The 23,701-nt window shown below is 34.2% G+C and overlaps 1 protein-coding gene across 1 annotated transcript in view; it reads left to right on the top strand.

Moving 5' to 3' along the window:
* Nucleotides 1–23,701, top strand: part of Alms1 (ALMS1 centrosome and basal body associated protein) — a 202,233-nt gene that overhangs the window by 110,030 nt on the left and 68,502 nt on the right. The window contains exons 20-21 of the mRNA XM_077791989.1: nucleotides 15,685–15,923; nucleotides 22,962–23,087. Coding sequence (XP_077648115.1) covers nucleotides 15,685–15,923; nucleotides 22,962–23,087 — 365 coding nt within the window. The remainder of the gene's footprint in view (nucleotides 1–15,684; nucleotides 15,924–22,961; nucleotides 23,088–23,701) is intronic.

Here is a 23,701-nt window from a genome sequence, read left to right on the forward strand (position 1 = left end):
TTGCTTAGGGCCTCACTGAGTTGCTGAGAATGGCTTCCATCTTGCAGTCCTTGTGCCTCAGTCTCCCGAGTCACTGGGAGTAGAGTTGTGCACCACCACACCTGTTTTTCTTTCTTTCTTTTTTTTAAAAAAATGTTTAGAAATTAAAGGTTAGACGATTTCATGTACAGTGTTTAAGCCCTTCAAAGTTTAAATGCCCAGTTATTGGAACTGAATTCCTTGAAAATCAGATAAAGTTATAAATGAGAAAAATAATAAATTATTATAAACATATTTATAACTGATAATAATGCCATTTGTTCATAATGTAATAAATGTCAGGCTTTATAGTGAATATTCATCTTATTATAATGATCAGAGAGAAATATTATTACTTAACAAGTTGGGACTTGGAGAAATTAAGTGATTTAATTCAATATCATCATATGGCCATTCTGTGTTGGAGTTGGCATTTGAAACTGGATGTGTCAACTACAGAGTTCATAAGTAATGAAAACTGTACACACATGTATCTGTATAGAGAGATGCATAAAAGTATGTGTATATATGTGCAAAATATTTTTAAATTTTTAAAATTTGAGTTAATTTTGGATTTACAGAAGAGTTGCATAAATAGTACATTAAATTCCTATATTAGTTATCTATTTCTGCATAACATATTACCTTGAAATGAAGCAGCTTAAAGCAGTAAACTTCCCAGTTTCTACAGGTCAGAAATCTAGGCATAGCTTCGCTGGATCTTTTGGCTCCCATTGTTTTACAAGGTTGCAAATAAGGTAGTGGCTGCAACTTTGGTCTCATCTCAAGGTTTGAGTAAGAGGGTATATTTCCCAGATCACTCAGTTGCTTGGCCACAGATGTTAGTTTCTTGTCTATTTAAGGCAACTTACAATATGACATCTAAATTTATAAACTTCCCTTAGAGTGAACAGGTAAAGAACAAGAGAGGGTGCCAAGATAAAAGCCAGCCCTTTTGAAATCTAACCTTATCTTTGCTACTTTGCTTCCAATAGAAATGAATCACTATATCTAGCTCACATTCTGATTCTGGGCATGAATACCAAGAGGTAGAGATTATTGAGAGAGATCTTATTTTAGAGGTTTTGCCCATTCTGGATTTTATTGAAATTTACTCTTATGTTAATATCCTATGATAACATCGTAACATAAAGCATTTATCAAATGCTTTATGGTTACATCCTGCTTAACCTTAAAATGTACATGCTGCAAACTTCATTTTTTTTTTTTGTGGTATGCAATTATATCCATTGATCCAGTTCCAAATAAAGCAGTTGCATTAATCCAAAAATTCTCCCATGCCATCCCCTTTATAGAGAATCCCTCTTATGAACCCTGGCAATCCCTGGTCTATTTTCTTCTCAATAGTTTTGCCTTCTCATATAAGTGGACTCATAAAATACATAACAACCTTTTGGATCTGACTTCTTTCATTTTGCAAAATGCATTTAAGATTAATCTTGCATGAATCCATTGTATGTTCCTTTTTGTTGCCTTATTAAAAGGAATATCATTGCTTTTATTGTTCCTTTAAATTATAATTCCATTGTACTGATTATCATAGTTCCATTTAAGCACTGAGAAATATTTGACTTACTTCCTGTTTGGGGCCACTAAATTTTTAGCTTCTATAAACATTCATGTATAGGTTTTTGTTTCTCTAGGATACTTGGGAAGATTTTTTTCTGGGATGGTCTTATAATTTTGCGTCTTCATGGAAATATATGGGCATTCTAGTTACTTTACATTCTTGTCAACCTGTGGTACTGTCAATAGATATTAGCGATTTTGTAGTTAAACAGTGGTATCTTGATTTGTATTTTCCTAAAGGCTAGTTATTATAAATACCTTTTCATATGCTTCAAGGGCATTGGCTTTTACTTGAGGCATATTATAATAACTGCTTTATAGAGTTTTTGTACTAACATCTCCTTCATCCCAGCATTGATTTGTTGTCTTTTCCCATGTGAGTTGAGATTTTTCTGATTCCTCATATGCTGAGTAACTTAGGATTGTATTTCATAGTATTATATTATGAAATGACAGTTATTTAAGTCCCATAAACATTGTTGATGTTTTTGTTTTAGCAAAGAATTAACCAAGCTGGTTTAAAAATTGCAAACAGCCTTTGAGCCTTATCTTTCTTGGTCAGGTCAGAGAGCCAAGGCTTGTTTTACTTCTCTGTGTTCTTCCTGATACTGTTTTGTGTCAAGGCCAAGTGGCACAGAACAGAGGGAGACAAACCCACATGGGTTTGTCCCACTTTGAGACAACATCTCTTCTGGTAGAAGAGTAAGGTTTACCTCCCTCAGAATTTTAGGCTCTCATTATTTATATTGCTGCTGTACCATTGCCACCATGGAATTACTTGGGCACTGAGGCTAAATTGAACAGGAAAAAAAAAAAAAAAGAAAAAAAGAAAAAAGAGAGAAAAGGAAAAAAGGATTTCTGACTCTTCTCCCACTCCTCAAGCAGAAACTGGAGGAATTTGCCTGGGAGTCTTTCTTTTTAAAATTTTTATTCTAATTTGTTATATATATGAAAGCAGAATGCATTACAATTCATATTACACATATAAAGCACAATTTTTCATACCTCTGGTTGTATACAAAGTGTATTTACACCATTTGTGTCTTCATACATGTACTTAGGGTAATGATGTCCATCTCATTCCACCCTCATTTCTACTCCCATGGCCCCCTCCTTTTCCCTCTCATCCCTTTGCCTTCTTATCTAGAGTTCGTCTAATCTTCCCATGCTTCCCATCTCAACCCCATTATGATCAGCCTCCTTATATCAAAGAAAACATTCACCATTTGTTTTTTGGGGATTCGCTAATGTCACTTAGCATTATATTCTCCAACTCCATCCATTTACCTGCAAATGCTGTGATTTTATTCCTTTTTATTGCTGAGTAATATTCCATTGTGTATATATACCACATTTTCTTTATCCATTCATCTATTGAAGGGCATCTAGGTTGGTCCCACAGTTAAACTATTGTGAATTGTGCTACAGTAATATTGATGTGGCTGTGTCTCTGTAGTATGCTGTTTTTAAGTCCTTTGGGTATAGACTAAGGAGTGGGATAGCTGGATCAAAAAGTGGTTCCATTCTCGGTTTTCCAAAGAATCTCCATACTGCTTTCCATATTGGCTGCACCATTTCCTCTACATCCTTGCCAACACTTACTGTTGTTTCTATTTTTTTAAATAATTTTTTTTAGTTGTAGGTGGACACTCAATATCTTTATTTCATTTTTATGCAGTGCTAAGGATTCAACCCAGTACCTCATGCGTGCTGGGCAAGCACTCTATCATTGAACCAGATCACCAGCCCAGTTGTTTGTATTCTTAATAGCTGCCATCCTGACTGGAGTGATGAAATCTTAAAGTAGTTTTGATTTGCATTTCTCTAATTGCTACAGATGGTGAACATTTTTTCATATATTTGTTGATTGATTGTATATCACCTTCTCAGAAGTGTCTGTTCATGTCCTTAGCTATATATTGATTGGGTTATTTGTTTTTCTGGTGTTTAGCTCTTTGAGTTCTAATTTACCCTAGAAATTAGTGCTCTATCTGATGTGCAAGTGGTAAAAATTTGCTCCCAAGTTGTAGGCCCTCTATTCACCTCACTGATTGTTTCTTTTGCTGAGAAGATTTTTAATTTCAATCCATCCCATTTATTAATTCTTGATTTTAATTTTTGGACTATAGGACTCTTATTAAGGAAGTAGGGGACTCATCCAATATGATAGAGATTTGGGCCTACTTTTTTCTTCTATTAGATGCAGGGTCTCTGGTTTAATTCCTAGGTCTTTGATCCACTTTGAGTTTTGTGCATGGTGAGAGATAGGGGTTAGGGGTTTAATTTCATTTTGTTGCACATGGATTTCCAGTTTTCTCCAATGTATGTTTTTGGCACCTTTGTCTAATATAAGATAACTGTAATTATGTAGGTTAGTCTCTGTGTCCTCTATTCTGTACCATTGGTCTACCAGTCTGTTTTGGTACCAGCACTATGCCATTTTTGTTACTATTGCTTTGTAGTATAGTTTAAAGTCTGGTATTGTGATGCCACCTGCTTTACTCTTCTTGCTAAGAATTGCTTTGGTTATTCTGGATCTCTAATTTTTCCAGATGAATTTCATGGTTGCCTTTTCTACTTCTATGAGGAATGCCATTGGAATTTTGATTGGAACTGCATTAAATCTATATAATGCTTTTGGTAGTATGATCATTTTGACAATATTAATTCTGTCTATCCAAGAACAACAGAGACCTTTCCATCTTCTAAGGTCTTCTTTAATTTCTTTTGTTAGTGTTCTGTAGTTTTCATTGTAGAGGTCTTTCACCTCTTTTGTTAGGTTGATTCCCAGTATTTTAATTTTTTTAAGGCTATTGTAAATGGGATAGTTTTCCTAGTTTCTGTTTCAGAGGAGTTGTCACTAATGTACAGAAATGCCTTTGATTTATGGGTGTTGATTTTCTATCCTGCTACTTTGCTGAATTCATTTATTCTAGAAGTTTTGTGGTGGATTTTTTTGGGGGGTTTTCTATGTATAGAATCATATCATCAGGAAATAGTGATAATTTGAGTTCTTCTTTTCCTATCCATATCCTTTAATTTCTTTTGTTTCTAATTGCTCTGACTAGAGTTTCAAGAAATATGTTAAATAGAAATGGTGAAAGAGGGCATCCCTGTCTTATTCCAGTTTTCAGAGGGAATGCTTTCAATTTTTCTCCACTTAGAATGATATTGGCCTTGGGCTTAGCATAGATAGCTTTTATAATGTTGAGATATATTCCTGTTTATCCCTAGTTTTTCTAGTATTTTGAACATGAAGGGTTGCTGTATTTTGTCAAATGCTTTTTCTGCATCAATTGAGATGATCATATGGTTTTTATCTTTAAGTCTGTTGATGCAATGAATTACATTTATTGAAATCCATATATTGAACCACCCTTACATCTCTGTGATGAACCCCACTCGATTGTGGTGTACTATCTTTTTGATACGTTTTTGTATTCAATTTGCCAGAATTTTTTGCATCTATGATCATTTGAGATATTGGTCTGAAGTTTTCTTTTTTTGAGTTGTCTTTGCCTGGTTTTGGAATCAGGGTGGTATTGGCCTCATAGAATGAGTTTGGAAGTGCCCCCTCTTTTTCTATTTCCTGAAATAAATTGAAGAGTATTGATATTAGTTCTTCTTTAAAGGTCTTGTAGAACTCGTCTGTGTATCCATCTGGTCCTGGGCTTTTCTTGGTTGGTAGGCTTCTGATGGCGTCTTCTATTTCATTGCTTGAAATTGATCTGTTTAAATTGTGTATATCATCCTGATTCAATTTGGGCAAATCATATAGCTCTAGAAATTTGTAAATGCCTTTAATATTTTATATCTTATTGGAGTACAAGTTTTCAAAATAATTTCTAATTATCTTCTATATTTCTTTAGTGACTGTTGTGATATTTCCTTTTTCATCATGTATGATAGTAACTTGAGTTTTCTCTCCTTCTCTTCGTTAGCATGGCTAAGGGTTTGTTAATTTTATTTATTTTTTCAAAGAACCAACTTTTTATTTTGTCAATTTTTTTTGAATTTTTTTTTGTTTCAGTTTCTTTGATTTCACTCTGATTTACTTATTTCCTGTCTTCTACTGCTCTTGATGTTGATTTTTTCTTCTTTTTCTAGGGCTTTGAGATGTAACCTCAAGTCATTTATTTGTTGACTTTTTCTTCTTTAAAGGAATGAACTCCATGCAATGAACTTTCCTCTTAATACTGCTTTCATAGTGTCCCAGAGATTTGGACACACTGTATCTGTGTTCTCATTTCACCTCTAAGAATTTTTTAACCTCCTGATGTCTTTTGCAACCCATTGTTCATTCAGTAGCATATTATTTAGTCTCCTGGTGTTGGAGTAGCTTTTATTTTTTATTTTATCATTGATTTCTAATTTCATTACATTATGATCTGATAGAGTGTAGGGTAGTATCTCTACTTTTTTATATCTGCTATGAGTTGCTTTGTGGCATAGTATATGATCTATTTTAGAGAAGGATCCATGTGCTGCTGAGAAGAAAGTGTATTCATTCATTGAAGGATGAAATATTTCTATATATGTCAGTTAAGTCTAAGTTATTTATTTATTTTTAAGTATTTTTTAGGTGTAGATGTTCACAACACAATACCTTTATTTTTGTATGGTGCTGAGGATCGAACCCGGGCCCTGCCCGTGCTAGGCGAGCGCTCTCCCCCTGAGCTACAGTCCCAGCCCCCAAGTCTAAGTTATTGATTGAATTATTGACTTCTGTAGTTTCTTTGTTTAGATTTTGTTTGGAAGATCTATCCAGTGGTGAAAGAGGTGTGTTTAATTTACCCAAAATTATTGTGTTGTGGTGTATTTGACTCCTGAAGTTGAGAAGAATTTGTTTGATGAATGTAGATGGCTCCATTGTTTGGGGCATATAAATTTATTATTGTTATGTCTTGTTGATGAATGATTCCTTTAAGAAGTATGAAATATCCTTCTTTATTCCTTTCGCTTAACTTTGGCTTGAAGTCTACTTTGTTTGATATGAGGATGGAAACCCCTGCTTGCTTCCACATTTCATGTGAGTGGTATGATTTTTCCTAACCTTTTGCCTTTATGATGTGGATGTCTTTTTCCTATGAGATGATTCTCTTGGAGGTAGCATATTGTTGGGTCTTTTTAAAAAATCCAATCTGCCAGACTATGTCTTTTGATTGGTTAGTGTAGGCCATTAACATTCAAGGTTATTATTGAGACATGATTTGTATTCCAGCCAATTTTGTTTATTTTTTGTTATTTAACTTGATTTGGTTTCTCCTTTGATTAGCTTTTTCTTTAGTGTAATAACCCCCTTTGCTGATTTTCATTGTGGTTTTTCAAACAATTTCTCTTCATGCAATATTTTGCCGAGAATGTTCTGTAGTGCAGGCTTTCTGGTTGTAAATTATTTTTACTTTTGTTTATCATGGAAGGTTTTTATTTCATCATCAAATCTGAAGATTAATTTTGCTGGATATAAGATTCTTGGTTGGCATCCATTTTCTTTTGGAGCTTGATATATCTTCCAGGATCTTCTAGCTTTCAGGGTCTGAGTTGAAAAGTCTGCACATAATCTAATTGGTTTCCCCCTATATGTAATCTGATTCCTTTCTCTCATGGCTTTTAATATTCTCTCCTTATTCTATGTGTTAGGCATTTTCATTATAATGTGCTTTGGTGTAGATCTGTTGTTATTTTGTACATTTGGCATCCTGTAAGCCTCTTGGATTTGGTTTTCCAAGTTCATTCTTCATTTTTGGAAAATTTTCTGAAATTATTTCATTGAATAGATTTGGTTTGGACCTCTATCTATGCCTTCCTCTGTCCCAATAACTCTTAAATTTGGTCTTTTTATGCTATCCCATATTTTTTGAATGCTCTGTTCATGGTTCCTTAGCATTTTCACTGTGTGGTCTACATTCTTTTCAAGATTATATATTTTGTCTTCGTTGTCTGAGGTCCTGTCTTCCAAATGGTCTGATATGTTGGTGATACTTTCAATTGAACTTTTAATTTGGTTTATTGTTTTTTTCATTTCAAGAATGTTTGTTTGGTTTTTTTCAGAACCTCCATTTCCTTATTGAAGTAATCTTTTGCTTCCTGTGTTTGTTTATGTAGCTCCTTTTCAAAATGATCTTTTGCTGCCTATATTTGTTCTCTTATAGCATCCTTTAATTCACAGAACTTTTAAATTGTGTACATCTTGAACTCCTTCTCTGTCATTTCTTCTGTGCTGGTCATGGGTTTTAATAATGTGGTATCTTGATTTGTTTGGGGCACTTTCTTCCCTTGTCTTTTCATATTGCTTATGTATCTTCCCTTCTAGTACTGTATTATCGTTTTTACCTTATAGGTTTATAGTGCCCCTGTAGAATTCCAATACTTCTCCTTTGAGGTGAAGGACAATGTTAACAGATCCCAATATAAACAATATACATCCTGAAAACAAAGGTTTGCTATTAAGACTTTTACAGTTTGGTCACAATGTACAGAAATGGGGAATTCAATTATTATCTACAATACACTCAGTAGGTTTGTAAAAGGGTTTACAGTTTCTGATGGAGGACAAAGAACCTGGGATGAGGAGTAGGATGCTATGCTGAGGAGTTGGGAGATGAGGATATAGAGTTATTATATCTTAGGAAGTATGAAAGAGAAATCTAAAGAAGATGATTTATAGTAGGAGAAGAAAGAGGAAGTAATTTTGGGTAGAAAAGTAAGTGGGAAGACAGTAATTTACATAAAACCCATTAAATATTAAGAAAAATAAAAAATGTTAAAATAGTAGAAATTGGTGGAAGAAAAGGAAAAAAGTAAAAACAAAAAAGAATCTCGAATGAAGAAACAGGCATTGTTTTGGTTGGAGATCGGTATCTTTCCTGCTTCCCTTCTCATCTAATAGGTAGGGTCGTCAGTTGTTAGCTGGTATCTCTGCGCTCAGGGTGGTGAAGGTAACTGGTTGTCACTGTGCCCGGCTAGTGGCTACTGAGGAGAGGGGGAAGTTAGAAACTGGGTACCTGGTCAGCTGGAGTTCCAACTGGGAGTTGCCCCCCCCAAAAAGATGGCGATGAAGGTGACCCAAGATGGAGGCACCTGCTTTCAGTGATGAGATGTTGAGTGGGGTTGGGGGAGCTAGGCGATGGCTTTGCATGGTGATTTTAGAGATGAGCTCTGTAGTGTGCAGTGTGTGGCTGTCGGCTGACTTCAGAGCCTGTGTGAAGTTTTCAGGTGCAGGCAGGCTACTCTGCGTAGGGGACTATCTCTGCTGCTGCAGAGTCCCAAGATGGCAATGACTGGGGGAGCCCCTTGTTGATAGATGGAGTTCCTCTTGGGAGTGGCAGCCAGAACTGCCAGCTATTCTGCATGGGAGCGGCCTCTGTGATTTCTGCTTGGGTAGGTTGCTGAAAGTTCTGTGCAGATGCTGATGCTAGTCCTGCGTGGGCAAGTAGTTGGGAGACCTACTCTGACGCTGAAGCCTGGAGTCCTGGACATCCACGTGACCTGAGAAGCAATTTTCTCACTACTTGAGTCCCAGAGTGACACTGAATGCTGCCTCCCTCTGGCCCACCATCTTGGATCTGCCTGGGGGGTCTTTGTGTCTGTGCTAATACTCTCTTCCAGATTCTAGGCTGTATTGAATTCAGGTGAGTCATACCAAAAGATGCAAAAATGATGGTGAATTCATCTTCATTTTGATACTTCTAAGCTTTATAATCTTCCCCAATCTATCTGCTCCTGTTATTTTTCCATCCTTCCAATAACTGCTTCACATAGTTTGTCTAGGTTTGTAGCTGCTGTGCATTCAGAGGGAGAGATGTCATGAGTTATACTTACCTGGAACTGGAACTAGAGTTATATAAACTCCCATCAGCAACATATGCAAGTTCCATTTACTCTACATACTCTCCCAACACTTATTATTTCTAGATATTTTTAATGTAGTTATTCTGAGTGTCAAAAAGTTTGTTACTTAAGAAGTATCTGTTTACTTTTGTCTGTTGGATTGTTTTCTTTCATTATTATAAGAAATTTGTATATATTACAGGTACAAATCCTCTGTGTACTATGAATATTTACTTATAATATGTGATTTGATTTTAATTTTCTTAATGGTATCCTTTGAAGAACAGAAAATTTTAATTTTGTTAAAATCTGGTTTGATTATTTTTTGTATGGTTAGTGCTCCTTTCATGTCCTAAGGAAATGTTGAGTGTTATGAAAATTTTCTTCTGTTTTCATCTAGAATTGCTATAGTTTAAGCTATAGTCTATGATCAGTTTCAAATTAAGTTTTGAATATGGTATAAGTTTCACAGTTGAATATCATTTTCTTCCATATGTATATTCTAGCACCATTTTTGAAAAATGATTATTTTCTTACCAAATTAAGTTGATTTTCTTGTCAAAATCAGTTGGTATTATATGTGAGTTTATTTTGGGAGTTTCTATTCTGTTCCTTTGTTCTATTTACCTTTATGCCACTCCTATCATATCTTTGTTGTAATTTTTTCAAAGTCTTGAAATCAATTTGTATTCTCCAATTTTGTTTTTATTTTCAAAATTGTTTTTCTATTTTAAGACTTTTGTGTTTCTATATAAATTTTAGAGTAGACTTTTTAGTTTCTCAACAAAAGTCTAATGGTATTTTGTTTGAAATTGCATTGAAAATATAGATCATTGTGGGAATTACTGACATTTTAATAATATTGGGTCTTCCCATGCATGGACATTATTATTATTATTATTATTCTCATTTAAGTCTTCTTTAATGTCTCTCAGTGACATGTAATTTTCAGTGTATAGGTCTTGTACATCTTTTTAAAAAAATTTATTTCTATTTGTTGAGACTCTTGTATATGACATTTTAAAATTTGCATTTTCTAGTTCTTTGTTGCTTGAATGTAGCAATACTGTCAATTTGCAAGTTCCAACAAGTTAATTTTAATTTATTGCTCTTTGGATTAGCTTTTCCATGTCCACTATGTGATATTTTCAGACAGTGAGCATTAGGAAATTTAGTCAAGGCAATAATTACAATGGTTGAGACATACCTATATATCCTATATTTCATGTTCTGTAGCTTCTCTAAGAAGTCTTTCTCTGTAAGACTTCAGAGGTACCATGTTAATATTTGGTTGCCCTCAGTTAATAAATCTATTCTTTGTCGACAGTCACGTTGCCAGATTTACGCTGTCCTTTCCAATTTTCTTGCCTTTTGTTTTCTTTTTCTCATCTAATGCACTGGGTAGGATATTGAATACAATTTCAAATAAAGTCAGTAAGAGCAGACATCTTGCCTTGTTCTCACTTGACTACTGTGCTACATCTCCGGCCCTTTTTACTTTACTTTTTGAGACAGGTTCTCATTAAGGTATTTAGAGCTTCAACCTCCCAAATTTCTAGGATTCCAGGTGTGTGCCACTAATCATAGCTTGTACTTAGACTTTTGATATCTGTAACAATGTCTAATTTATAAATTGGGCACAACAAGAAATTGTTAATAACTAATAATGAAATGGAACAATTTTTACAATATAATATAATGAAAATTATGTGAATGTGGCCCCTCTAAATATGTTAATATTTTCAGACTCTAGTTGACTGCAGGTAATAAACTGTAGAATGAGAAACTGAAGATAAGGAGGGAAATCTGTAATTTGTTTTTCATTGTGTCTGTTTGCTACTAAAACCATTAAATCAGTTGATTTCAGACACCTTGATTCTTTTTTGTTCCATTTTTTTTGCTAAGATTCTCCATATTTCACCTGTTTCCCCCCATATTTTTTGCTCTTAATATTTTAATAATCATTTTAAAGTTGTTCTGTGCTAACTACAGAATTAGAATCTTTCCTAAATCAGTTTTTCTTACTGTTTTTTTTCCCCTCTAGTTTTGGTGACTTTTTCCTGCTTCATAAATTTTGTATTTTTTGATGTGCCTAGACATTGTAAACAAGAGAGTCGTAGAATCTAAGGGTATTACTTTTCCACCAGAGAGTATATAACCTTTTCTCTGTTAATCAGTTAGGGTATCTTAATCAGTTCAATCACTTCAAGGATTGTTCGAGTTGTGTTGGAGTTTTAGTTCACTTATTCTATCCCATTATTTTTCCTGATTGGTGGATTTTCTGGATTTTTCCTTTGTGCCCAACATATCTTTAATTCTTTTAAATATTGTGAAACTCTCAGTTAAGTCTCTCAGTTGTTTAGACTTAGCTCTTTAGATTCTTTACTCTAAACAGCTTTAGAATATGGTAAATGTTATAAGGGAAGACCTGCCAGGTTTTTGTTGCAGTTAAATTTTACTCAATGGAACTTCGTCTCATAAGCACTCTTACCTGCAATAGCAGGTGTTTTTCTGACCCTAGTCCCTTTCTTGGTATTGGCACTTTTGACAGAGGATGATGTTTTTCAAAGTTCTCCTCAGTGTTAGTTAAATCTGGTAGATGTATTTTGTTTGTTTTTGTACTTTTATTAGTTGTTTTAAGTTACATGTAACCTTAGTTTTTATTTTGGCATAATTATGAAAGCATGGAATATAATTTGCTTTAATTCAGTCTCTGATACCACCCCCTTTCCTCTCTCCTTCCTTCTTTTCTTCCCTGTTCCTTTCCTTCTATTCTGATCTGCTATTTATTTAAGGTTTTTTTTTTTTTTAAAGTAGTGCCTTGTGGTTATACATAAAGTTGGGAAACACTGTGATATGTTCATATAGATACTTAGGTTAGACCAGATTCATTCCACTATTCTTCCCTTATCCTGTCCTCCCTCCCTCCCACTTAATCCCCTTCTTCTACTTCACTGATCTTTCTTTAATTTTGATGGAATTCCTCTTTCTTGTCTTTCCTTTTCTTCCTCCTTATTTTGGACTAGCTTCTGCATTTGGTAGATGTATTTTTAAGGGGAGGCCAGATATATGTTTGCCAATGGCCTTTTGATCTAGTGGGACTAGAATTCTTCTAGTGCCTAGACTATTCTTGTTGTTTTGGATTAATCTCTCAGTCTTCTGTTCCACCAAAGCACTCAAAAATGTGTTATTGAGAAGTCAGCTGAGTATTCCTCTAGATTTCCACTTCATTATACGAACTCAGATATTAATCAAAACTCTAGCGATTTTTCTTTCTGAGTGGAGTATGTCTGTGTATTACCAAATCCCTACCTAAAAGTATCAAAAATATCTCTCTAGCATGTTAATTAGTAATATGGTAATATTTCTCGATTGCTTCTATAGCTCTATGGCTTTTTTAAACTCTGATTTTTGTAATGTATTCAGTTTTGTTTGTTGCAGTAGGAGTGATGGCCTGTGGCTGCCTATTATACCCTGTTATGTACTACTTGAAGTGGAAGTGTCCTTTTCAGATAACCTTTAATTTCTCTCTGTATTAATAGAATTCTTATATCTCTTATTAGACTTATTAAGTATTTGATATTTTTATGATACTGCATATGACTTTTTTTAGATTTTAATTTACTTTTCTGATAAGAAAAATTTAGTGACTTTTTAAAAATTTGATGTTTTATCTTTCCAAAATTTACTTATACTCTAAGCTGAATATAATTTATTTTGGATTTTCTGTGCACACATTGTATGAAATATGAAAAGAAATTATTTTTCCTTCTTTATTCATATACATCTATTTCTTTTTTCCTACCTCCTACAAATATTATTTATCTCCTTAACTAAAATACATGGTGAGAATTGGTATTCTTGTTTGCTCCGAACTTCACAGGGAAATTCTTAGTATTTTGCTATTAAATATGATGGTGCATAACTATTAAGTTTTATTAAATTCTATTTCTTCCTATGTTGGTGTGGTCATAATGTGTTTTCTCCTTTATTGATGTGGTGAATCGCGTTGATTGCTTTTTTTTTTTTTAATGTTAACTCTCCTTGTATTCCTCTGGTAAAACTATCTTGTATGAATTCACTTACACACATCTGGGTGGATGTGTATACAGTAATAGAACAAGCAAGCACATAATACGCACACACAACATTTTGTTTGGGATTTTTACATTCTGTGTGCAAAAGAGATTGGTCAAGTTTTTTTCTTTTTTCATGATTATCCTTTTCAGTTAGTGTATATTAGGCACAGAGTAGAGATTAAAAATTTTTTGTTTTTATGAATTTTTTTCTCTTTTTTTAAACAGGGGATTGAACCTAGGGGAGCTTAAACACTAAGCCACATCCCCAGCCCCCCAGGGTCTCACTAAGTTGCTGAAGCTATCCTCGAACTTGAAATCCTTCTACTTCAGCCTCCCAAGTCTCTGGAATTATAGGTGTGCACCACCATGCCCAGCTTGCTCTATTCTTAATATTGTTCTAATACTGTACAATATTATTCCCTCTTTTTGTATAGATTTTTTAAGTTTTTTTGAATAATTTTAGATTTATAGAAAAGACACAAAGTAGAGCCCTCTATAGCCTTTTCCTTGTTTTTTTCTGTTAATATCTTACATTGTCATAGTATATTTGACAAAGGTAAGACACCAACATTTATATGTTGTTTTAACTAACTTGCAGGCTTTAATTACATTTCACCTGTTTGTCCATTAATTTTCTTTTTCTGTTCCAAAACCTCGTCTGGTAATATCACATTCCATACCGTTGTTGCTGTGGTCTGAATGCCTGTGCCCTCTCTAAATTAGTATACTGAGACCAGTCCTCTAAAGTAAAGATTTAACAGGGGAACCTCTGAAAAGTAATTAGGCTGTCATGGTGTTTCTTCAGTTTGAGTTAGCATTCTTACAAAAGAAACCCCAGAAAGCTGTCTGTTCTTTTCTTCTATGTTAGGACATGATGAGAAGGTGCCATCTATGAACCAAACAGAATGTAGTCAGTAAGCACAAAATCTGTCATTGCCCTGGTCTTGGACTTTTCAGACTCTAGAACCATGAGCAATAAATTTCTGAAACCACATAGCATATGGGATTTTGTCACAGCAGTCCAGATGGAGATAGACAGTTGTTAATCTTAGCCACTTGTGGTATATGGTATTCTTCCTTGTTTTTCATGAACTTGGAAGTTTTGAGGAGTACTAGTGAGAAATTTTGTAGATAGCAGCTCCTGTTGGGTTTGGCTAATGTTTTTCTCTTGATTAAATTGTTATTTATTTATTTATTTTTTTAGGTTTAGGGAAAGAATACTACAAAGATGAAATATGCTTCTCTTACATCATATGGAGAATATGATATCCACATATCATTACTGATGATGTTAACTTTGCTAACTTGGATAAGGCAATGTTTTGCTAGGTTTCTCCACTGTGAAGCTACTCTTAACATTCTCTTCTTTTGAAATCTAGTCACTAAGTTCTGTATGTACCCAAGGGGGAAGATAGAGTAAGCTTTTACCTCCTTTGGTTATTTGAAATTCTTAAGCAAAATTTGTTTGTTCTTCCTAGTTATTTATTCAATTGTTTATGTAATCTATTGTTTTAATATGAATTCTCTATAATCTTAATATATTTGCTAACATTGAAAACTTCTGATTCCCCTCTTCTCCCCCCTCTGCCCATTGACACATAAACCACTTGAGGGTAGGATCTGTTTCTTCTTCATCTTTGTATTCCTAAGCTTTTAGCATGATGCCCTAATCTTACAATTAAAAATAAATAAATGAATTATATTCACTTCAAATGAAAAGTACCATTTCCTTTGTTAAATTACATAATGGCATTATAAATTAAAATTAAGATTAGGTTTTAAAATAAAATTAAAGCCAGGCACGTTGGCACATGCCTGTAGTACCAGCAGCTCAAGAGGCTGAGACAGGAGGATCATGAGTTCAAAGCCAGCCTCAGCAAATTAGTGAGGCCCTAAGCAACTTAGTGAGATCCTGTCTCTAAATAAAATATAAAAAAGGTCTGGGGATATGGCTCAGTGGTTAAGCACCCCTATATTCAATCCCTAGTACATATATATATATAATTAAACACACACGTGATCACATTTTAGCATGTATTTGATAAAGTGAATGGTATAACTACCTTAATAGCATTTGAGATTGTTGTGTTCACAAAATATTCCTTGTAACTACTTAAATTTTTCCTGACTAAGGATATGACCTGCTATAATCCTCTTTTTTGTTCAGTTCACCAGAACAGAGTAAGACCTCGTTATTTGCCTCTGAAAAGTTATCATCTGATGCGGTCACTCAGATAACAACAGAAAGCCCAGAAAAGACCATGTTTTCATCTGAGATTTTTATTAATGCTGAAGATCATGGAAGTAAAATTCTAGAGCCACATACTAAAAATCCACTGAAAGGTCCTGTCAAGTTTGCTTCATCATCTTCAGTGCAACAAATTACTACTTCTCGTGGCACAGATGGTAAGAGAATATGATTGCATTGTAGGTCATTTTATCAACTTTTACATGTGATTACCTTAGAAATTTATGATATTTGTCTTCCTGGTTCTTAAACTTAATTTTAATTTAAGAATTAGGAGCCACATGATTATTATATCCATCTTTTATTTATATAGCTTTGAAAAGAATATGATTTACTATTTTTTATTTTTTAAATCTTTCTTTCTTTCTTCCTTTTTTTTAAAGAACTGACACCAAAGACCATTGTTTATTATGGTTCTAGTTGAAGGTAATTACAGACATTATATTCAAGTGAGCAAACAGTTTTTGGCTTAAAGATCTCACCATTCCAATATAAAGGCAACCAGTTTGAACACATAAATTGACTAAAAGGTATAGAAGCTCCTGTTGGGCAGGGTAATGACACCAAATGGGTGGGCCTGGCCTAGAAAAAATTGCCAGATAATCTCTTGACTATTGAAAACAGTCTGATACACAAGGTGACCATGTTTCCAATTGTTGAGGCTGTTTAGGTTTTCAGAATCCAAATCAATAGCAGTTACTGATCCCTGAAACTGACCATCCTTTGAGGGGGATAGCCTCCCCCTGGGCTTAGGTGCTGCCACTAGGTTTATAATTGCACTTCAGTGTTCCATTCTCAAATCCTCACAAAAGGCCAATGCTCCAGGCTCCAGTACTCAGCTGCTGGTGATCCTTTTGCTAATATGCAACCTTATGACAGGCTGCTCCCTTCAATGTTCTATATTCTATATTAAGCCCACTGTCCAGTTTTGTCACTCCTCATGGCGGGCCGGGGTTCTGGGTTCTTAAATTTGCAGACCTGAGGCACCTGCCGTGGTAGCCCTCCATAAAGTCCACAGTGAAAAGCTTACCTTTATTTCTAGTAGAGTTAACATGTTTGGAATTATGCTGCTTGTGGTTGACTTATTTTTGTCACATGATATTTGTAGCTTTGTAATAACATAAACAATTAAGATCTGCCATTAGGTAGGCAAAACATTATTGGCATTTTAGATTATATTAATGTATACTACAATTAACAGATGCAAATATATGTGATAGTGCAAACAAAATAGTAGTTTATTTTGTGCTTATAATCTCTGATTAACCTAGGTTGACTACTTACCACGCTGTCTTTAAAATGTAGAACCTGAAGTTATTTTAGATTTGCCGTTACAGTCAAGTGGAATGAATGAGCAAAAAAGCATGGAGCACATGTGGGAGGTTTTATAGGCAAAACCTAGAAATGTCCCAAATCACTTTCACTAGGAATATAATTTAGCTATATTTTTCAGGATGAAGAAGAAATGGATTTTGGAAAATAGCTAGCAGTCTATATCATAAGGTCTATATTTAGAGTGTTTTTGTGTGCTATGGTTTAAGTGATATTTAAGTATAAGTGATATTTTTATAGTGTTTATACTATATAACATTTAAAATTAAGTTATTAATTTAATTTAATAAAATTATTTCCCTTTTTAAGTATACAGTAGGAAATTTTAAAAAAATATTTACTTTTTAGTTGTAGTTGGACACAATTACTTTATTTCACTTATTTTTATGTGGTGCTGAGGATTGAACCCAGGGTCTCACACGTGCGAGGTGAGCGCTCTACTTCTGAGCTACAACCTCAGCCCCACAGTAGGAAAATTAACATTTAAGTTTCTATTCTTCCTCATATGAAGGTTGGAACCTTACTAATTTTAAAATATTTAACATTTTAAATAAATCTACATAAAATATATTTTAAGTTTTCCTTCTAATGCAAAAAGCTTACCCATCTGCAACTATTGATAGAATATGCCTAAATTGGTTATAATTCTTAAATATTTTATTATGAAAGAAAACCATACCAAAACTGTGTAATTTAATCAATAATCTCGAAGAGTACCTTTCTGTGTCAGTTGCCTCTTGTCACAGTGATGCTGTATAACAAGCAACCTCAAATATCTTAGTGGCTTATAACAAACATTTGCTTTTCTCATACCTTGGCTTTGGGTCAGTTGGACTTTGGCTGGGCTTGGCCTGCAGAAATGGTTTGGGCATGTTCCAGGTGTTTCTAAGACCCAGGATACCCAGGTATGTTGCTCTCATGATGGTGGAAGAAACATGAGAGAAGAGGAATCTCAGTTGTGAAAACTTATTTTTACCTCTATTTACATCCAGTGCATCCAGTGAATCAGTATATAGAGACCATGGTTAATGTGTTTTCTTTTTAATATTTATTTTTTAGTTGTAGTTGGACACAATACCTTTATTTTATTTATTTTTATGTGGTGCTGAGGATCAAACCAGGGCCTTGCATGTGCTTTTCCGCTGAGCCACAACTCCAGCCCCATGGTTAAAGTTTTTTATATGCATTTATTCAAGGATTATCTTATTTAATTTACAAATCCAAATTTATTATTTTGAATACTGTGGGTCAAAATTTTAAAAATTGAGGCTTTTAAAAAAGCTCATTTAAAAAATGTACTTTAAAGTACAAAGAATTGTATTTTAAACCTATTACTTTTTACCTACTATGATTTAAAAGTTCAAAGCAACACACTATATGTTTATATTTTTCTATTTTCAAAATTTTAAAGGAATTTATTATTGAATTTTCTTCTTTACCTTTTTCCAGTTCTTTCTTTCTTTTATAGAGGTAAGCATTATTTGCTGAGTACTCACTTGTTCTCCCCAGGCACATGGTCCAAAGTAACCTTAAGACTGTTAGGGAGAGGGGAAGAATAGAAGTTCAGTAGATAAAGAGCAATGAAGGGAAGGGCGAGGGCAGGAAACAGGAAAGACTGTGGAATGAATCTGATTTAACTTTCCTATGTACATATATAAATACATCACAGTTATTCTCTACATCATGTACAACCACAAGACTGGGATCCTAATTAGAATAAGATGTATTCCATGTTTCTATAAATTTGTCAAAATATATTCTACTGCTGGATATAACTAAAAACAACAATAAAAATGACTGTTGTATCCAGAGCTGGGGATGTGTACTCTGTGGTAGATTGCTTGCTTCACTTGCACAAGTCCCTGAGTTCACCCTCCACTAGGGGGATGGAGGTGTGGGGGACATGACACGTGGACCAGTTATCTGTCTCAGAATCTTCCATCTCCATATAATAGCCATTGCACTATAGTTTTGCACAGTTAGCCATTACTATCAAGCTTTATGTACACTGGTGGAGAAAGAAAATGAATAAATCAGTATTCTAATAATAATGACTATAACAATAACCAATAGAATGGAGGCTGCAACCCTTTTTTAAGAAAAATTTTCCTGTTTTATTATGCCTGTAAGAGTGGTATAAAATTCTTAAGTCAACTGAGACTTCACTAGCCCTGCATATGTAGGGTAAGTTAATTTTTTGTTTATTTCTATCAGGCATGTTAAGTAGTCTCCCAAGTGTTAGTTATATTCCTAATGACCATGATTTTTTAAGGTCACTTTATTTCTTCTTGATAATTCAGGTCAATCAAGAGTTAGTCAACACTATGCATATACTCTATTTATTGCTTTAATGAAAGAAAAAAACATAAAATGGCTAGATAGCTTCTGTCCCTTGTGAAAATTTCCCTGTCTCATTTCTGAGATCTTCCATCTAATAAACATCAGAATCACAAAGATTGAAAGAAAAAAAATTTCTGAAAGGGCTTCAACCTTTGATCCTAAATGCATGTATTCTTTCTGGCACTTGAGGTAGGCAAATACAATATATGGTTCAGTACATACATATACCATATTCTGTAATGTAGCATTCTAGTCCTAGAAAGTGTTGTCCCCCAGCTAGTACCATAATAGTAATTAAGTTAACTTGTTTTTTTTTTTTTTTTTGGTTTAGCATAGTTGTGGGTGATAAGACGCGGTAAGTACAGTGAATCCCCCTTTAGGCATCAGCATTTTGTCTTACTTCCTTTGATGTAAATGTTCTTACTTACTTTTCTGACTTGGACAGTTAATTAACTGTGGAATTCAATGCCAAAATAAGTCATCAGAACTGTCAAGGATATTAACACAATTCTAAGGATATAAAGGTTGTTATTGTTCATTGCCGCAGTCTGGCTGGGCACAATTCAGGAGCCACTTGTCAAAAGAAACGAACTTTATTTTTAGAACCACACACACCACACCAACAGCTCCTCAGGAAAAACCCTCAGAGCCCAACTGCCACCACCGGCTTCCCACAAGCCTCTCCACCTCCCCCCACCCCCTCTTGCTCTTGAGGCCGATTGGCTGGGTTGCGTGGGCGGAGCCAAAAAAGTCCCCCAATGAGCAGCTCCGTGGTCTGAAAGGGCAGGGAAACAGCCCAATGAGCATCACCGCAGAGGAGCCAATCAGTTGGCAGCTAGAAGTTGCTGGGGCCGCTGTGAGCCAATCATCAGCTGGCAGCTGGAAGTTTGCTGGCAGCTGGAAGTTTGCTGGGGCCCCTTTTGGGTGTGGCTCTCAACAGTTCATAATGAAGGAAACCTCATTCTACTGCAGGACAGTTAGACTCTATCAAGAGCATTTTGATTTTTATACAGATTTGGGCAACTAGAAATCCATCTAGCTGTGGTAGATAATAAGAGAAATTAAAGGAGATTTGAGGTGTTCAGCCAGGAGATAGTGTTCATCATAATTCTGTTTTTATGAGTATATAATACTGAAAAATAACCTAAATGAATGTTTTATATGTCTTGTATACAGAAAATATTAATCCTTTGCGTAGAGATTGAAAAGAGAAAATAATAATTGACTAAATTAAGAGAAAGATGTTTCTGGCTGGGAAAGCTCAATATTGTAAAGATGCCATTTGTTTCCCAGTAAATATGTATTCTAACAGAGTTCTGCTCAGATTTCTAATGGATTTCTTCTTTTAGACTTGTGTATTTGACTTTTAATTTTATCAGGAAGAATAAAAGAAAATCTGGAGAAAAAAAGAGTAACTCTTTTTGCTCTTATTTCTCATAATGGTGAGAATAGGGTACATATAATATGTTATTCAAATAAATATGTTACTTAGAGCAAAGAGGATTGAAAGAACTCAATGCTTTTCCTCTAAACATATCAATATTACTCCTTGATACACTTTATATTTTTAAATTCATTTACATTTTTACAATAACCCTAAGTGGTAAGTTTTGTCATCCAAGCACATTTTGTAGGTAAGGAAAGTAAGGCAAAGAAGGGTTTTTGCTCAGGATCAGTAGTGATTGTTGGCTCCAGTTGATATAAAATTGATCAGTTGCTTACTGACTAGGTATTAATGTAATAGCACCTATTTTATCATAGAAATTCTGAACTGCAGGTAGGTGGTGGTCTAGGTTTGGTAGCTGTACTCCACCTCTGGAGGCTCTGACTTTTTTGTTTGTTGGGGAAAAAAACATGCACTTTACCACTGAGCTACACCTACAGTCCTTTCCGCATCCTTTAATTGTGACTCCCGACTCTGCATACAAGCTACCATGATATGCAGTGCCTAAGAAGAGGTGGCGCTTATAATGGGATCCCTTTAATGGAATGCCTGAAATTTGTACACATTCTTCCTTCGTCCTGTAGACTGAAACTTGGTCACATGTTCAGACATGGTTGTTGTAAGGAAGATTGGAAAATATAATGTATAGATGAAAGGAGAAGGAAGAATAAATATTATTGACCACTTGATGGTTAATACCACACCATGAAAGAAAAATAAGTACACCTGCCCCTCCATATCTGTGGGTTCTACATCCATGAATCCAAACACAGATTGAAAATATTCAGAGAAAATAATTGCACCTGTACATGTATAAACTTTTGTCCTCTCTTTATTCCCTCAACAGTGCAGTTTAGCAAATATAAGAAATCTAGAGATGATTTAAAGTATTCAAGAGAATGTGCAAATACTGTGCCATTTTACACAATTTTACTTAAAGGATTTGAGCCTCCACAGATTTTGGTGTCTGGGGAGGTCCTAGAATCAATCCCCCAGCTACCAAGGGACAACTATGTATAGAAAAAAAGTTTAGCTCTACACTAATCAAATAAGAGCACATTTAAATAATTAGCTATATTAGCAAAGAATTATTTCTTAATGACTATACATACTGTATTAGAGTAAGAATAAATTGGCACAGACATTTGATAAAGTATTTTTACAGCTGGACTTTTAAAAAAAATTCATACATGGTATAGTTTTTCACTCTATAAACAGAGAATGTAACTGAGGTGGGTGGGCAGCAGGGAAGAATAAGTATGCTATAACCAGAAAACTCTTCACTATAATTGAAAATTTTAACTCCTCCTAAATTTTCAACAGTAAGAACAAGGTTGAATACATTTTATCTGTGGTATTGCCATAAGAAATAAGAAAGATAGGATAAAATGAATGTTTTATTAATGTAAAGTAGAAAAGCTGAATTCAAATTATACTTTCTATATGACAATTATGTAAACAAAACCCGGGGGAAAGATAGGTAGGATATACATTAAAATACCATGAGTGGCACAAGACCTTGTCTTTTTTACCTGTATTTTCTTAATATTGAGAATTTATACTTTTATAATGGAAACTTTGTTTCAAAACAATATCACAAGAAAAGAACTATGTTCTATGACTCTGGGAGTAGAATAAGACTCGCAGGAGATATTAACAATGACCAGATTTTGAGTTCAATGTAAGAAAACCTGTTTTTTTAGTTAGAGCCATCTAAAAATTCATTGCTATAAAAACTCATCTTCTCAATGAGACCTGCCTGTGTCATCCTATCTTAAGAGCATCCTGTCCTAATTTTCCCTGTATTACCAACCTCTCACAATATTTTCTAATTGTTTTTTCATATCACTGACAATTTATTAAAATACTAGAGAGTTTGCTCATTTAGTTTAGTTGTGTACCATGTATCTCCCACCTCTAGAATTCTTACTCCTCTTGAAAAACAAAGATTGATTTCTGTTTAGTTCATTGATACATCATTAAAAAACTCAAACACTGTCTTGTACATGGAATGTGCTAAATATATATTCAATGAATTAATCTCTTTTTTTATTAATTGTTCTTATCTTTACCTCTTTAGCCCAGCCTTTACTATTGCCATATAAACCATCTGGTAGTTCGAAGATGTACTATGTTCCACAATTAGAAACAGTTCCTTCATTTCCAGATTCCAAATCTGATACCACCGTTGAGAGTTCACATTCAGGTATTATGCAGAAATTAGTCAAATTTTTATTTTTTTGCAAATTTATTTGTGTGTTGGCTGGTTTATTATAAAATGACAAATTAAAGTTCCTTCTTAATCTTCAGTGAAATATGTAGCTTTGCATGTCTTTTATCTTTGATTCGGATAGGTAAGTTATTTGATCAAATTGCATGAACAATTATTTGTTTAGGTTAGTGGATTCCATTTTTGGAAAAGGTTTCTAAGCTTTCTTGGTTCACAGTGCCCTTAATATTTCAGTGCTGTTTTCTCCTCAAATTATGTCTGATGCAGATAAGTACAAAAAGTATTTTTTCAAGTAGCTACTAGATTATTAGGACATAAATACTGTTTTGATCTGACAACTTAGTAAACAAAACTTATTTCCTATGGTTTTGGTTTTTGAAAAAAAATTTTGTTCATAAGTAACCACGGTTCCTAATGATATATGTGCAGCTGTTAGGTACTGTTAGGTACTTGAGATCCATTTGGACAGCCTCTCTTATTTCCTATTTTTTATAACAGCAAATGCCCAAAAGCCAGCTTTACAAAGACACGGCAAGCATTGAAAGGGACATAACACTATTAGATGTTGACATATTAAACTACCTTGAGTA

This window comes from Urocitellus parryii, chromosome 12 (genome assembly GCF_045843805.1).
Source record: "Urocitellus parryii isolate mUroPar1 chromosome 12, mUroPar1.hap1, whole genome shotgun sequence".
NCBI lineage: Eukaryota > Metazoa > Chordata > Mammalia > Rodentia > Sciuridae > Urocitellus > Urocitellus parryii.